Raw genomic sequence first — 16759 nt, 5'->3', positions numbered from 1 at the left:
TACAATAAAGGAATGGAAATGAATGGAATGTAAGTAATCTTGTTTAGGAGTAACATGAAGGAAATGGAATGGAATCATTTTATGACAATATTACTATTAGACCCCTATTTTAAAATAAAGAGTTAAATATACAGGGGTATTTTGAGAGTTTTAGTAAAAAAGTCATTAAATCTAATTTCATTCCCTCCTATTCCTCCCAATTTCGGGGGGAATGAAAATTTGAGGTTTTAAGGGAATAGAGAGAAATGAGTATTCCCTCCTACCCATTCCATTCCCTCCTACTTAAACTCCAAAACAAGGGAATGAGCTTTCCATTCCCTTTATTAAAACTCCCAAACAAGGGAAGGGGATAATATTTTAAAATGATTTTTTTCATTCATTTACATTCCATTCCATTCCATTCCCTCCTCCCAAACAAAGTCTAAAACTGTCAAAATTTTTTCATGTGCTCCAAATCACTTATCTACCTAATTTCAAAATATTTTTTTTAAATAGTTTGTTATTTTCTCTTTTGGAATAAGAAAAACGCTATATCAAGGAAATTTTATAATTTCAATATGGTTTTAAAATATTTTTCATTTAATTTTTTTGACTTTTATGGTTATTTGAAATAAGAAAAATTTTACTTCCATTTGTGTTGACATTCTTAATATATGTTGTGGGGCCAGAGAACTTATGATCCGGCCCACGCTCTACCAGGGCCCAGGGCCCGTGCCGAGGAGGGTATTTGCCGAGGACGAATAAGGAAAGGCCGAACAGCCGGGGGGCACAGCCGAGGATGACCCTGTCCTCGGCATTCCAAGACTTCAAAGGGAAGAGCAACATCTCGTTGAAGGCTGCCCCCAAAAAACCCCCTGAAGAAGAGGCAAGTAGAATGGGACCCACGTGGGGGTATGGTATGAAGCTGGTTCAAGGTAAATACGTCTCCTCCGCATTAAATGCGCCCGCAAACGTCCTAACCATATTAATGAGAAAAGACGCCTGAACAGGGTGGCTTCGGTTATCGCAACTAATGAAAAGCAAGGGGAGGCAACCGATGGGACGGGTACTTAAGTAGGCACCTGCTTGATCAACAAGTGGAGGGCTAGGATCAACCAAGAAGGGCTATATAATGTGAAAGTTGATGCACCAAAAGGACAGGGGAAAAAAGGTCAAGAACCAGAGCCTCCTAGACCGCCTCAAGGAGAAAAACTCCTCGAAGCGAACATGGCCTACTTTCGTATGAACACCACGATTAACCATCGTCCGGTGAATATGGCCTACTTTCGTATGAACACCACGATTAACCACTGTCCGATGACCAAGGCCTAGCCTTTCAAACCCACGCTCTACAAATGATATTATTTGGGCCCTCTTTACATACGAGCCCAATATCATCTTGGGGTCGTCATGAATTGAGTCCCTACAATTGGCGCCCACCGTGAGGCATTGGGGCGGGAAGCCAGGCGCTTGGCAAGGATTGGCCTTCGATCCCCTTCCCCTTGCTTTGGGCGGATGGGGCTTCGGTCTCTTTACCCTTGCTTTGGTGCCCAATCTTTAATTGTTTCACACGCGGGACTTCATCCCTCTCCTTAGAAGATTGTGATTTTCCCCCGTCCATGGCTTCCTTACCCTTGGGATTCCTCTTTCTCTTTAAGTTAGTGGGCTCCGGCCGAGGAGGCAGAGCTGGTTAGGGAGGAGCAGGAAGTTTGGGGCGGGGAGATTGTGGCTGCGACTTTGTGGAGGATGACCTAGTTTGGATGGTCTGGGGTTGAGGTGGTGGAGGCGGAGCGCTGGACTGCGGTGTTCCCTGCGCACCCTTCCCCAGTTGACCCTCAAGGAGGTCGAATAAGCTAGTCAGGGGCTTTCTCTTAAGTCTCATCTCGGTTTGGGAAGATGCGCCTACTAATGACAATTCCGCCTCGGACAAGGCCGGCTCACCTATATCACCAGAAAGATCCTCAGATTGGTCGGGTAGGTCAAATACCCCAAATCCCTTCTCGGATTGATTTAACTTGCCTTCGTCCTCCGCTACTTGGTGAGATGGGGAGAGGTCCACCAGTGGAATGCCCTCTGGGATAGATGATCTTTCGGAGATTAAAAATCCTGATTCGACCACAGTAATTTTTGGAAGCCGAGAACGGCTGGCGCTGATCACGTGCCTGGGGTCGGTAAATGACTTCTGAATAGGAGCGTACCCTAGGATTTTGTGAGCGGCTTGAACTTGACCATCCTCGTCATTTACGAAAACTACCACTTGAAGAATAGTCTCCAAGTCCACCCGATTAACTAGGTGAAATTGTCGGTGAAAAGCGTGTGGATCTGCAAGAAAAACACATGCGCATGGTTAGTAACCGAACCACATCAAATTAAAATGGCACAAAGGATCGGCACCCTTCCATTCTCTATACCCCACCTGGTTCTCTCTCTACCGTGGGACACAGATCGCCATCGTGCCATTCACCGGAAACGATAAGGAAATTCTTGTTTAACCCCTTGTTGGAATCAGGGAGGCATTGAATTAGTCGAACCCTCTCGTCTCTCGTCTTCATATAATAGGATTTCCCCTTCAAATTTTGGAGATTATAGCACCAATTCAATCTTAGCCCCATCTTAGCCCCATCTTTTCGTTTAAGGCATCCACACAACCCAGAATCCTAAACATGTTGCCGGTGCATTGGGTGGGGGCTAATCGGAAGTGCCTAAGGTAACCCTTCGTTACCGGCCCCATGGGGATTCTCATACCCCCCTCTACGAAAGGGTGGACAGGAATTACCACCTCACCCGTTCTCCTCAAAAAGTACCACTCTTCCATGCCTCAGACTCACGTTGGGAGGAATCTTGTAGTCGGTGATGAACTTTTTCATCGCCTCCTCAGTATCAACCAATTTCCTCAGTCTCAATTTAACCATCTCTACGAGTTACTAAACAAACTCAACCAGTGACGGGAGAAGGAAGGGAACCAGAGAAAAATAAACCTAGAAAAGAAAAAAGTATGAGTTAATGGAGGCAGGGAACTTACAGAAAAGAGGAAAGGTGCCTCGGACAGGCTTTTTGTGCTGGAGATAGACTTGAGTTTGGACGAAAGTTCATATGAACCCAGGGTATATGCGCTAGAACTCTTAAGTGCAAAACCGAAGAGACAAATCCGTTCCAAAAATCATTTATGCCTCCCATTGAGAGTAACTGCACGAATTTTCCCGCCCATAAAGACAAGGAAATCCCCACCGTTAGATCTCCATCACGCCGTAGAACGTGGGAAACACAGAGCCGCCCGCATTTAATGAGGCCACGTTTCACCTTCTAAAGTCTCCAGGAACGTGCCTCGGGCAGACGAAAAGTCTCAGGAACCGATAGGTGATAAGGATTGACAGGCATTGACAGATATTTGATATCATCAAAACCCTCCTATCCGTCTGAGAAGCCGGATAGCAGGATTTTGAGGGGCTATTGTGGGGCCAGAGAACTTATGATCCGGCCCACGCTCTACTAGGGCCCAGGGCCCGTGCCGAGGAGGGTATTTGTCGATGACGAATAAGGAAAGGCCGAACAGCCTGGGGGTACAGCCGATGATGACCTTGTCCTCGGCATTCCAAGACTTCAAAAGGAAGAGCAACATCTCATTGAAGGCTGCCCCAAAAAACCCCCTAAAGAAGAGGCGAGTAGAATGGGACCCACGTGGGGGTACGGTGTGGAGCTGGTTCAAGGTAAATATGTCCCCTCCGCATTAAATGCGCCCGCAAACGTCCTAATCATATTAATGAGAAAAGACGCCTGAACAAGGTGGCTTCGGTTATCGTAACTAACGAAAAGTAAGGGGAGGCAGCCGATGGGACGGGTACTTAAGTAGGCACCTGCCTGATCAACAAGTGGAGGGCTAGGATCAACCAAGAAGGGCTATATAATGTGAAGGTTGATGCGCCAAAAGGAGGGGGGAAAAAGGTCAAGAACCAGAGCCTCCCAGGCCGTCTCAAGGAGAAAGACTCCTCAAAGCGAACATGGCCTACTTTCGTATGAACACCACGATTAACCACCGTCCGGTGACCAAGGCCTAGCCTTTCAAACTCACGCTCTACAAATGATATTGTTTGAGCCCTCTTTACGTACGAGCCCAATATCATCTTGGGGTCGTCACGAATTGAGTCCCTACATATGTCTTTCTTTTTCTTTTCTTTTTTAATTGTATCTTTTGATTATATATTTCCTTGTAAGTAAAAATTCAAATTTTTAAATTGTATATTTATGGGAATTTTTTGTCTCTTTATGTTTACTTAATACAAAGAGTGCTTAATAATTAACTTTATTTGGAGTAAATGATATGCTTTTTTTTTCTAATTTTTTTAACTTATGTATCATAAAAAATTATTCTGAAATTTTATTAAATTTTTACTAAACTTGCAGTTCGATCAATGACCTATTGAACAATGTGATTCAAAGTCTATATTGAAACCGAATCAAGTTTTGGTCTGAATTTAATAACTAGAGTCTTAAACTCTCTATTTGATTTAGCATATTATTTTATTTTTACCTATATTTTTTACCTACTAAACTGTTTACCTATATTTGTTTTCCCTATTTGTTACACTTTTCCTATTTTAGGTAACCGCTTTTCCTTTTCACCTACATCAAATTCCCTTTTTTTTTTTTGAGAAGAAATCTATATCAAATTCCTTATTCTAAAACATATTTCATTTAAATGGAAAACCAAATCAAATTCTTCAAATATAGGTAACAAGTGTAGTTTAGATAAATATATATGGCAGTGGCAGCTCCAGGAATTTTGTTTATGGGGTCATTAAAAAATTTAATAAAAAAAGAACTTGAATATATCGAGTTACCAACCAAAAAAAAAAAATAATAATAATAATACATGAAGTTTTACAATTTCCTTCTACTTGTATTCAAATTTTGAATTATGACTATCTATTACCAATATGGGTAGGTATGAGCCTACAATCATTTTATTTTGTTAAGTTTATCTAACATTTTTTTTATACAGTTTTTATTATCTATTTGTTATTGTTTTTATATAAAATATTTTAAACTAAATTCATTGGTTTTGTATTAACTATTGACGCACAAAACCACATTCATTTATACATAAAATTATACACTAATGTCTAGTTAACCAATCAAATTCTTGGATAATCACTAACTTTATGATTTTTTTTTCCTGAATTTTACTAAATTTATAACAAAAAGTTATTATAACATGATAACAATACACACACATGTAACAAACCATCTTTATTTCCTAATTATTAAATTATATAAATTTATGTTATATTTATATTGTACACACAAACATCCACACACATCATAATTCACACAAATAACATTTATAACAAAAAGTAATGCACACAATCAATATTAGACACACTCACATACATAATATAAATTTGGCGAAAAACACATTTTAGTCCCTACATTTTCAGGCGATTCCCATTTTAATCCCTACATTTTATTTTTACTGTTTTTAGTCTCCATCCTGAAAAACGCTTCCCGTTTTGGTCCCTGCCGTTACTCATTTAACAGAAATATCTTACATGGCAAACGGTCCAACAATAAATGCTGTCGTGTCTATTAAAATAATATTAAAAAAAATATTTGCATTTTTAAAAATGCAACGTCAGCAATTTAATTTAAAAAAAAAAAAACCACATCAGATAAAAATAATATAAAAATTTCTAACCTAATTATTTTTAAAAAAAAGAAAAGAAATTAGTTAAATTTAATTAATTTTTTTTCCTTTTTTTTGGAAGAATATGAAGAACTCAAAACTATGTGTTCTTCATTTTTGGAAGAACATCATCATGTTCTTTGTGTTCTTCCCCAAAAGATTGACTCATATTCTTAGCAAATTTATCCTTATTTTCTTCCCTTTTCTTTGTCTTCCTTTTCTTTTTTTTCTTTTTTCATGTATTTTCTTGGCATCCAAACCCAAAAAATTCTCATTCACAAATCCAAAAAATTTTCACACACTCAAAAGAAAACCTTCAAACCCCAACACTACCTTATCAAACCGGTTCCCCTCACTTCTAAATCTCAAACCTTCCTCTCTCTTCCAAAACTCTCACAACTCTTTCAAACTCCATGGCCGGCCTCCTCTACTCATCGCCACTACCGCCACCACCACAACTGGCGGTGGTTCTCTTCTTTTCTTTCTTTGAACGACCTACGCTCTCTCTCACGATTCTCTCAAACTCAGACCCAAATAGTTCAAACTCTCTCTAACTCACAGATTGTTGTCTCTCTATCCCAGATCGGTAAGTCTCTCTCTTTCATCTCTCTATCTCTCAGCTCAGTGGTGTAGATCATGGTGGAAATATGTATTCCAACGGTGGGTTTGTGGGTTGTGACTTTTGTTGATCTGGGTTTGTGGTGTATGTTGATTTTTGGATTTGTGGTGTATGTTGTATTCCGATGTTGATTTTTTGGGTTTGTGGTGTATGTTGATTTATGGGTTTGTGGGTTTGTGGTGTATGTTGTTTGAATCCAAATCGACTACTCATTTGGAGAAGATTTCGAATCCAAAGTGGAATTAGGTGTATGCTTTCTCTAAAGATCTTATTCAGGCTTCGCTGGGTTTGGTTGTGCATGGAGGCTGAAAATCTGGGTTTGAGTTTTGTGTTTGGTTTCAAAGCATAAGAAAATCTTGTTGAATGTTTGTGTTTTGTAAATTTTTATGGGCATATCTTTTTATTTTGTAAATCTGAGTGATTTTATGGTTTTGGTTGCTAAGAAAATGCAAGAAAAGAAAAGTAAATTTTTAATTTTTAATTTTCTAGGCAAGCTTAGTTGGGGAAGAAAAATGAAGAACACATAGTTTGAGTTCTTCATGTTCTTCCAAAAAAAAGGAAAAAAAAATTAATTTAACTAATTTCTTTTCTTTTTAAAAAAATAATTAGGTTAGAAATTTTTATATTATTTTTATCTGATGTGGCTTTTTAAAAAAATTAAATTGCTGATGTGGCATTTTTAAAAATGCAAATATTTTTTAATATTATTTTAATAGACACGTCAACATTTACTGTTGGACCGTTTGCCACGTAGGATATTTCTGTTAAATGAGTAACGGCAGAGACCAAAACGGGAAGCGTTTTTCAGGATAGGGACTAAAAGCGGTAAAAATAAAATGTAAGGACTAAAATGGGAATTGCTTGAAAATGTAGGGACTAAAATGGGAATCACCTGAAAATGTAGGGACTAAAATGTGCTTTTTGCCTATAAATTTTAAAAAAATAGTGACACTTACAATTCACAAACACTTACTCTTTATTCTTAGAGTTGGAAATACTTATAATAAAAGTACATAAAATTTAAGTCAAGGTGTGCAAAAATATTTTTAAGAAAAAATTATAGTATTAAACTATAAAAAAAATATTTTATATATATAATTTTTTTTTTTTTTTTGAAGTCAAATGAACCCCCTGAGAGTAGTGTAGCGCTGCCCTTGAGATATGGGGAATGTGGTGGACGATGTTCATCATCTGCTTCTTGGTCTGCATTGGGTTAGCATTTGCTACACAGGGAGAAAGGGGGGGGGGGGGGGGGAAGGAATAGGGTAGCACATGTTCTTGCACAACATGCTAGGAACATTTCTGATGATATGTTTTGGATGGAGGATTTACCTCCACCAGCTATGAATGCTTTGTATCAAGACTCTCTTTTTGTTATAAATAAATGAATGTTCCGTTTTCAAAAAAAAAAAAAGAAGAAGATATGGATGAGCTGATAGGGTAAGTTGATGTGGAAGGTTTTTGGGTGTTTGATTACCTATATTCACCCTTTTCCCATTTTAAGAAATTTGCATGCGACCAATGCTCTAAGTTGGATTTTGAGAAATAATAGCAAAGAGCCAAAGATAAGGCCAAAGATAAGTTGGAATTGTTGTAAAAATGTTGTGGACTTATCATTTCTCATCCTCTCTTATTGTTTTTGAATTTAAAAGTGAACATACTTATTTTTACTATTTAAGAAAATTGGATGTGATAAGATTTCATGTAAATAAAAGTTTTTACAATGAATATCTTTACAAAATTTAAACTTTTTTCAATTTTCATGCTTAAAGTTTGCAAGTTGAGTTTGCTTGTCACATTTGTATACTTTTCAAGAGCAATTATAACACAACATTTTTCAACAAATCTTTTCATAATAGTTGAGTTGGCAAGCCCTTTTTTTATTATTATAATTTTTTTTAGAAGAAGATAAGTAGATTGAAGTTTTTATTGATTCTTATCTAGACCCATCATTGACATTACTTTTTTACCTCCCATTAACAATTTGCCACCTAGACAATTGTGAATATATATATATATATATATATATATTTTGTATATAGACTTTCTGAAGTCAAACTCCCAAATATGTATATATATATATATATTTTGTATATAGACTTTCTGAAGTCAAACTCCCAAATATGTAAACGTGGCTTGTATAGACATTTTCTTTTGGTAATTGTGGCTTGTATAAAAATACCTGTGTATAAGTACCCTCAACCAATCATGAGTAAGACTTTTAAGTAATGACATTCATTTTTTGTTTGGGTTATCAACTTCTAGCAAGCTAGGCTGTACTTCCATGACTTCCATGTGTATATGGAAACAAACAACAAAGAAAATTATCTTGAGTCTCTAAAGGAATGAGATTTACAACCAAATTACAGTGATTTCTAGGAAATTCCAATTTAAGAGAAGCAGCCAAAACACACTGAAACAAGAATTTTACACCACTTTGTACATACCAATAATACTATATAAGAAAGAAACAACCATGCTCTTCATATCTAAGTAATAGAATAACTTGTACATGTACTCCTTTTCTTTTGAGTATATGCAGTGTGTAACATATACATAGGAGTTGCACATTACAATTTACAAAATTTACAGCCTAGGAAGTGGGTTGTGAAAGATCGAGAAGATGGGTGGGGAATGCTATATTATTCCAAAAGTAATATTGGCATTGGCAGGAACTGTGATGATGATGACGACGACGCCAATAGGACCAATGGCTGCTTCATTTGATTATGCTGATGCTTTGTCCAAGTCCATTTTGTTCTTTGAAGGCCAGAGGTCAGGAAAGCTACCCTCTACCCAGCGTATTACTTGGAGGAAGGATTCTGGTCTTCAAGATGGCTCTGACATTGGTGTAAGTCTCTCTCTCCTAGTCTAAGTGGACAAGTGACACATATATAGATTTGTTTAGCTTTAATTCTGCAATTTGTCTCGTCTCATCTAAATTATGGATCTCACAATGAATTAAATAAAGAAACTATTATAGAAGAGGAAGTAAGTAGTAACACATATTCATTTATAATTATTATTATTATTATTATTATTTTTTTTTTTTTTTGTAAATGGAATTAATATTCATTCGTAGTTGTAACTAAGTTAATCAGATTCTCGTTTCTCAAAAAAGAAAAGAAATATATATATATATATATATATATAGATAGATAGATAGAGATTCTTATATATGCACATATTTAAACTCTCTTATAGAATCTTGTAATATTTTATTTTTCTAAACAACTTTGTCATGGACATAACTCCTTTTACAACTTATTAAGGTGTGAAGTAGTGAATGGTGGACAATATCTTTCACATTAACCCACCATTGACACCATCTTAAAATTTTCATCACTTAAATACATCCATTTCGACAAGTCATGGAACATGTAAAGTCAATTCAAATTAATGTCTACTAATAATCATGAAGGGCCTATTAATAAGAACTCAATCCTAATAAATGACTATTAATAACTATTGTAATTATCAAATTTTATATTTAAAATTATAAACAATATTCAGATCGGTTAGAAATATATATATATATATATATATATATATATATATATACACACACTGGAAGAATGGATTGGAGGTTGAACTTTAGTACTCATGAGGAATGATATATCAAATATGCCATTGCTGATAAGACAAGTGGAGAATTGAAGGAAATATGATAGATTCTTAATGATGTATATGGAATCAAAGTCTTTACATTCCACCAGAAAGAACACATCTTCATAAAAGTTATGCCTATAAGGCTAACATACATGTAAAAAGACATACATACCTTCTTTGTTTCCACCATTACTTCTTAAATGGTTAAATTGATTAAGAAGTGAAACTAACAATAAACTTTCCCTCCTCAGATGGATTTAGTTGGTGGTTACTACGATGCTGGTGACAATGTAAAATTCAGCTTTCCCATGGCATTCACAGTAGCAACATTGGCATGGAGTGTTATAGAATTTGGCCAATTAATGGGCTCAGAGCAACAAAATGCACTGGAGGCTATTCGTTGGGGCACTGACTATTTACTTAAAGCTACTAGTGTTCCTGATGTTGTGGTTGGTGTAGTTGGTGACCCGAATGCTGATCACAATTGTTGGGAGAGACCTGAAGACATGGATACTCCTAGAACCACTTATGTGGTTAATAAAACAAGTCCTGGTTCTGAGGTTTCAGCCGAGATTGCAGCTGCACTTGCAGCCTCTTCCATAGCATTTCAGGGTTCTGATGCTAAATATTCTAAACTACTTCTTGATAGAGCTAAACAGGTAATTGAATTATTGATTATACCTTTTCCTTATTGGTTATCAATAAATAAATTTAGATATCCTCAAGTTTTTTCACAATTGTTTTCTTAGTTATGAATAGTAAATGTCAAGAATCTTTTACTCTACGTCCAAGATTCAAAAAACTCATTCCCCAACTATCGTATTATCCCCAAAAGAAATTTATGAATAGTAAACAATGAAGCCATGAAACTTGAAAATCAATCAAGATTTGTCAATTTAATTGTGAAAAATACTGTGTATGTAACATTATGATTGCTTATATAATTAATTTATAATAATGACGATTATTCCTTTCTTTTGTATCAGGTCTTTGACTTTGCTGATCAGTTTCAAGGATCTTACAATTCTAGTATTCCACATGGTGCATGCCCATTTTACTGTGATTTCAGTGGCTACGTGGTATGCAATATTGTGACTCCAAAAAACTAATATTACAATTAAGTTCTTGATCAAATAGTATAAATTGTCTAAATTCTGAAATAATTCTTCTATTTTTAAATCTCATCGATTGAACAACATTAATTGGGTGTTATAGGGGACTTGAATCAGTTAAATTTTTAGATTGACCCTTAAAGATTAATCTAAAATTCAAATCACATCCTCTAAATATGGGTAAATTTTCATTTTTGTCAATTTAATGTAATTTTTATTTAATCATTTTAGTCACTAAATTCTAACATTTTGTGGAAGTTGATCTTTTCATCCATTTTGTCTATAATAATGTCACTTTTTCACATATAACAATGGTTTTATAGACGACACCATATAGATTAATTACCAGAAATGTTAAAGTTGAGGGACTAAAATAATAAAATATGAAGTTAATGTACGAAAATGACAATTGACCCAAATCTAAAGGGCGTAATTTGAATTTAACCCAAAAATTTTGCTGTTAAGTTCCAACTTTCATGTAAATTGAATTTGAAATTCAATGGCTAAAAGTTTTGTAATTTAACTTATATCTTGTAGGATGAATTGTTGTGGGGAGCAGCATGGTTACACAAGGCAACAAACGATGCTTATTACTGGAATTATCTTCAAAGAAACCTAAAGCATCTGGAAACCAGAGATATAGATGGTAATCCATTTGAAGGAGCTGGAATTAATGAATTTGGATGGGATTCAAAAACTGCTGGTATTAACGTACTTATTTCCCAGGTTAGATCAAATTTCTCACCATTAATTTTCTTCTTATAATGAGAAATATCAATCTCAAGTTTTCTTCTTCTTCCTGTGTTGGCAGAGGGTGATGAAAGACCCTAAGAATGGTAATCCTTTTATTCTCAATGCCGATCAATTTGTATGCTCCATATTACCCGACTCACCTACGGTCAAATCAGTCAGTTACTCTCCAGGTAGCTTTCTCTAATCAATTCATATAGAAAGGTTGAATTCATAACAAGAAAATGTATACACATTTTATATGAGATAATTATTGAAGAAATTAAACTCAATTAGCTCATACCCACTTACTTAAATTTTTTGAAATTGAAATAAAAAAATGTTAGGGCATTGGCTTTTTGGAAGGAAGACAATATTTATATGAGTTGTACCGTCCAAAATAACCTTTTATTGAGACTCCAATGAATGATGATTCTTCTCATTTTATAATGTGCTTAGATTTGTAATATCTTTTTTTTTTTTTTAATATTAAATATTTTTAACACATACACGGGGAGATGGATGAAGGTTTTTTAAAGAAACTTACCGTGATATGTATCCAAAAGGGCCTAACTCTTGAATACATAGTATAAACTTTAAATCTCTTTAATTCATGCTCATTTTCCAATGTGGGATTAACCCACAGTTTTTTCTTTTGAGAATACTAAGTATTTTTAACACAAACACACACACACGGGAAGAGGGGATAAAGTTTTTTAAAAAAACTTACAGTGGTGTATATCCAAATGGGCCTAACTCTTAGATACACCGTACAAGTTTTAAACCTCTTTTTATCTATTTTGGCTAGCAAGAGTGTCTAGACTCTAGAATCTAGATCCCTTTGAAAACTTTATTATTCCTCATCTCACACACACCAAGTAAGTATTCAAAGAATTCATATAAAAAAACATCCTAAGGTGTTGGCTAGAGATATCAGATTCAGAACCTCATAAATAAAAATCTTTAATAAACAAGTCCACTAGACCAATTTAGGATTTTGTAATATCTAATTTGAAATATGAAATAAATCAATTTCAAATGGAAAATATCATTTTTCATATATATATATATATATATATATATAGTTTCAAATGTTAAATATGTTTATTGAGATCCAATTTAGCCAGTTAATTTGAGATTAATTCATCATAATTTGAATCTGTTGATTAGGTGGGCTTATATTCAAGGCCGGAGGAAGTAACCTACAACATGCAACAGCTTTGTCTTTCCTTCTTATTGTTTACGCTCGCTATATGATAGATGCGAAGAAAGTAGTTCGCTGTGGTGATTTTGTAGCCCAACCAGATAAGCTGATCGAAGTCGCAAAAGGCCAGGTATATCTGCACCACATTATTATCAAGGAATTTCATACAAATTAGACATGATTCAATAAATTCATCTACAAATTTTGGTTCATTTAGTGCATGAGCAATGCTGTTCATATAAGAGCACTACTTCAGTATTCTTCAAGTAGCGCGATGTAGAAAGACGACATGATACTCTCTCATTTTACGTACTCGAGGAAAATTCTTTCCATAAAAAAAAAACAATGGAAAACTACAATATCTACTCTTGTGATTTGTTACCATAATAACTTTGTTCATAAACTTTAAATTCCAATATTTGACCCTCTAATATAAAATTATTAGGATTCGGTCCAAAGTATCCTAACATTTCATTTGAATCCAAATCTTTAAAAATCAAATAATTGAAAAGGTTTGTGGAATTAAATTATGATTGAGTAACAAACTCAAAATCTGTTAGTTTAGATGAAACCCTAATAATTTCATTTTAATTGAAAATTTAAGGTATCAAATATATAACAAAAAATGCTAAAGATACAAACTTATGACAGCGGGATAAATTGCAATTTAATAGTGCATTAATTTCTCACATGTATTGATAATTAAAGATTTTGCATTACTTTTTCTTTTTTCTTTTTTTTGAGGGGGAAAGATTTTGCATTACTTGATATAGTAGTTTTCCTTTCTAATTGAGAGTTGAATGTGAATCATGTATGTTGCAGACGGATTATATACTAGGAAAAAACCCATTGGGCATGTCATACATGGTGGGCTATGGCCAAAAGTTTCCTCAAAAGATACATCACCGAGGATCTACCATTCCTTCCATTGTTGCACACCCAAAGTTTTTGGGCTGCCATGGTGGTGACCTATACTTTAAAAGCCAGAAGCCTGACATGAATCAGCTCACAGGGGCTATCATTGGAGGTCCCGCTAAGGATGATTCTTTTGAAAATAGTCGATATAATGTTCCACAATCAGAGCCTACTACATACATGAATTCTCCTTTTGTGGGAGTCTTGGCATACTTCAAAGCTAGCGTATAGAAATCAATGGCGGATTCAGGACATATATTTAGGGGGGTCAATTATAAAATACATTTTGGGTAAAAAAAAAGTGAGTCTTGCAATCTCTGTGATTTCTTTATTATAAAATTTTTCACAGTATATACTAGCAAGAGAATAAAAGATGAGAAGTGTTACATCTACAACATTTTTACCACACTTTTCTAACAAATTTTAGGTTATACATTTTTATTAGTTCTAATTTAAACTTACTACTGAAACTACTTTTTTTCCTATCAATAACAGTTAGTAACAATCAGCCACTTAAACTTTGTTGAGAGCATATTATGAACATAACGTTTCTCATATAAGATAAACTATAAGTTCATTGCATATTGTTTATTAATATGGTGAAGATACTAATTATTATTGTTAAGATTAAATCTTGGAAATCATCTATTGTTTGTAAATACAATCAACATATGAATTATTGTTGTTAAGTGAACTCTAAGCGAGATCTAAATATAATAAAATTTTATATATTAGTTTATTTTAAATTTGTTAAGATCTAAATGATTCTTTTAAGATTTAAGATAAACAAATTTATATTTTTGTTATTAGGTTTACTATTTTTCCCTCTTATTTTAGATCAAATTGGTTTGTTTGTTTGTTTGTGTTTTTTTTTTTTTTTTTTTTTTTGGGGGGGGGGGGGGGTTTAAAAAGACCAAGATGTTGTCAACATGATCATATTCAAGTTCATTTCAACTAGGCTTAAAAAAAAAAAAAAAAAAAAAAAAAAAAGGTCTAAGGGGTTCAAAATTTATTTTAGGAGCCTCAAATAAAAAAAATAAAAAAATTATATATAAATTTTCTTTTTTGGCCCAGCTCAGGTAGTTCAACTCAGGGGGTTCATTTGAACCCCCTGAATTGTACCTAGAGCCGCCCGTGATAGAAATCTTCATTTATGTGATATATGGTTAGCTTAGATGGAGGGGGACAGAGGAGAAGTAGAGGAACATAGAGAAAAGTTGGTCGGAAATTAGCCTAATTGGAGAAAGTGTCTAGTGGCTGAAATTGGAGAATGTGTCTCTCCTATGAAAGCTCCTCTCTTTCTTGCACCTGATCTCGAATTCTATTATTTATTATTATTATTTTTTTTTTTTGAAAATGTGGTTACTTGAAATGGTTGTAAAAAGTGAAAGAAGTTTAATAAAGTTGTATTTTGAATAAAATGATATTTTAAACTGTGTTACAGTAACACAAGGGGCACTTCCCATTCGCAAAAGGATAGTGTATTTAACTTATTTTGACAAGAGAACAAAGGAAATCACTACACCCAGATAAATATAAAAAGTGCTTCTATAATATATATATATATATATATATAAGTATTAGGGTCATATTTTATTGTAATTGGCTAATTTTTTAACAAAATGTACTTTACTTGTAATTGGGTAGATTTAAGATGGGTTTAGTACTTCAAGAAACATGTTGTTCAAGTCAAGTATTAAAGACGTGAAGATTGGTCCAAGAAACAAGTGAAGAAAAGTTGTTCATTAAGTCTCGACAAATAGCTTGACAGAAACCTACTATTGAGACTTAATGTGAAGCTCAATAGATAGCTCGACAGCAGCTCGATTTATCAAGATTTACTATTTTTAGTTTTCTAGATCTGAATTCTGGCCTAGGCTTTTGTATTTGTTTAAGGTTTATTTTCTCACAATCCTAAACATATATAAGGCTTATTTTAAGAGCCGTTACACATGGATGCAGAGACCAAGAGACTTACTTTCTTTGTGTGAAGCTATTGCATTTTTACGCCACAGGGTTTTGTAATCAAGTACTTCCTAATCTTCATTGTTGATGAAGTGAAAAACTTTGTAGCCAACAACATCTGTTCAAGTTGCTAGAGTTAGACACGTACTGGGATCCGTGTAAAGGGTTAGTCACAAATTGAAAGTTTGTGCATCAAAGGGAAAGAAGGCTACTACAAGATCAAGTCCAATTGGGTATTGGAGTGAATGTTCAATTGTAGGTTAGTATTTTGGGATAGGCCAGGGTAGTTGGTAAGATTTCTTATACTTGTAATCGCTTAATTGTTGATTAGTAGATTCTTGAAAGTTGTGACCTTAAAATCACCCGGTAGGGTTTTTACCTTGCAAGGTTTTCCCCATTTGTTAACAAATCACCATGTCTAATTTATTTTCCGTTGCACTTAGTATTTTTTGGTGGTTTGTTGGTGCCTTCATGATTTGCATGCAATTAAACTTAATTAATCAACTTGGGTAATCGAATAAATTAACTGGGATCAAGCTATCTTAATCCAACAAGTGGTATTAAAGCAGGCACCCAATAGAAGATGCCAACTCAGTCGCTACCTACCCATTTTTTTGTTAATAAAAAAAAAAATGCTAAAATGCAAAGTGCACCCTCTAATTTTGACTAAAATTCATTTAAGTTATTTAACTTTACTTTCATTCAATTGAATCCTCTAAGTTTCAAAATTACTCAATTCAGACATTTTGTCTAATTTCATTAAAAATATTGCCATTAAGTATGCAATTAACTAATGAAAAAAATATTTTTTGAAAAAAATTCTTACATAAAAAATCTATAAACTATTTTTATTAAATGGAGTCACCACCTAAATTAGGTTTAGGAACCATATATATCAGGGGCGGCTCTACATAGAGTCTAGGGTGGTCACAGGACCATCCTGACCT

The 16759-nt window shown here is 34.4% G+C and overlaps 1 protein-coding gene across 1 annotated transcript; it reads left to right on the top strand.

The window, feature by feature from the left end:
* Positions 1-8958: 8958 nt before the first annotated feature.
* Positions 8959-14078, top strand: LOC115961344 (endoglucanase 8-like). Its single transcript, XM_031080340.1, has 7 exons — positions 8959-9129; positions 10139-10546; positions 10874-10966; positions 11537-11725; positions 11811-11922; positions 12899-13062; positions 13755-14078. Exons 1-7 carry the CDS (start codon positions 8959-8961, stop codon positions 14076-14078), a joined length of 1461 nt encoding a protein of 486 aa, XP_030936200.1.
* The last annotated feature ends 2681 nt before the right edge of the window (positions 14079-16759 follow it).

This window comes from Quercus lobata, chromosome 9 (genome assembly GCF_001633185.2).
Source record: "Quercus lobata isolate SW786 chromosome 9, ValleyOak3.0 Primary Assembly, whole genome shotgun sequence".
NCBI lineage: Eukaryota > Viridiplantae > Streptophyta > Magnoliopsida > Fagales > Fagaceae > Quercus > Quercus lobata.
The sequence above is the reverse complement of the archived record's forward strand: the minus strand, read 5'-3'. Positions and strand labels throughout refer to the sequence as shown.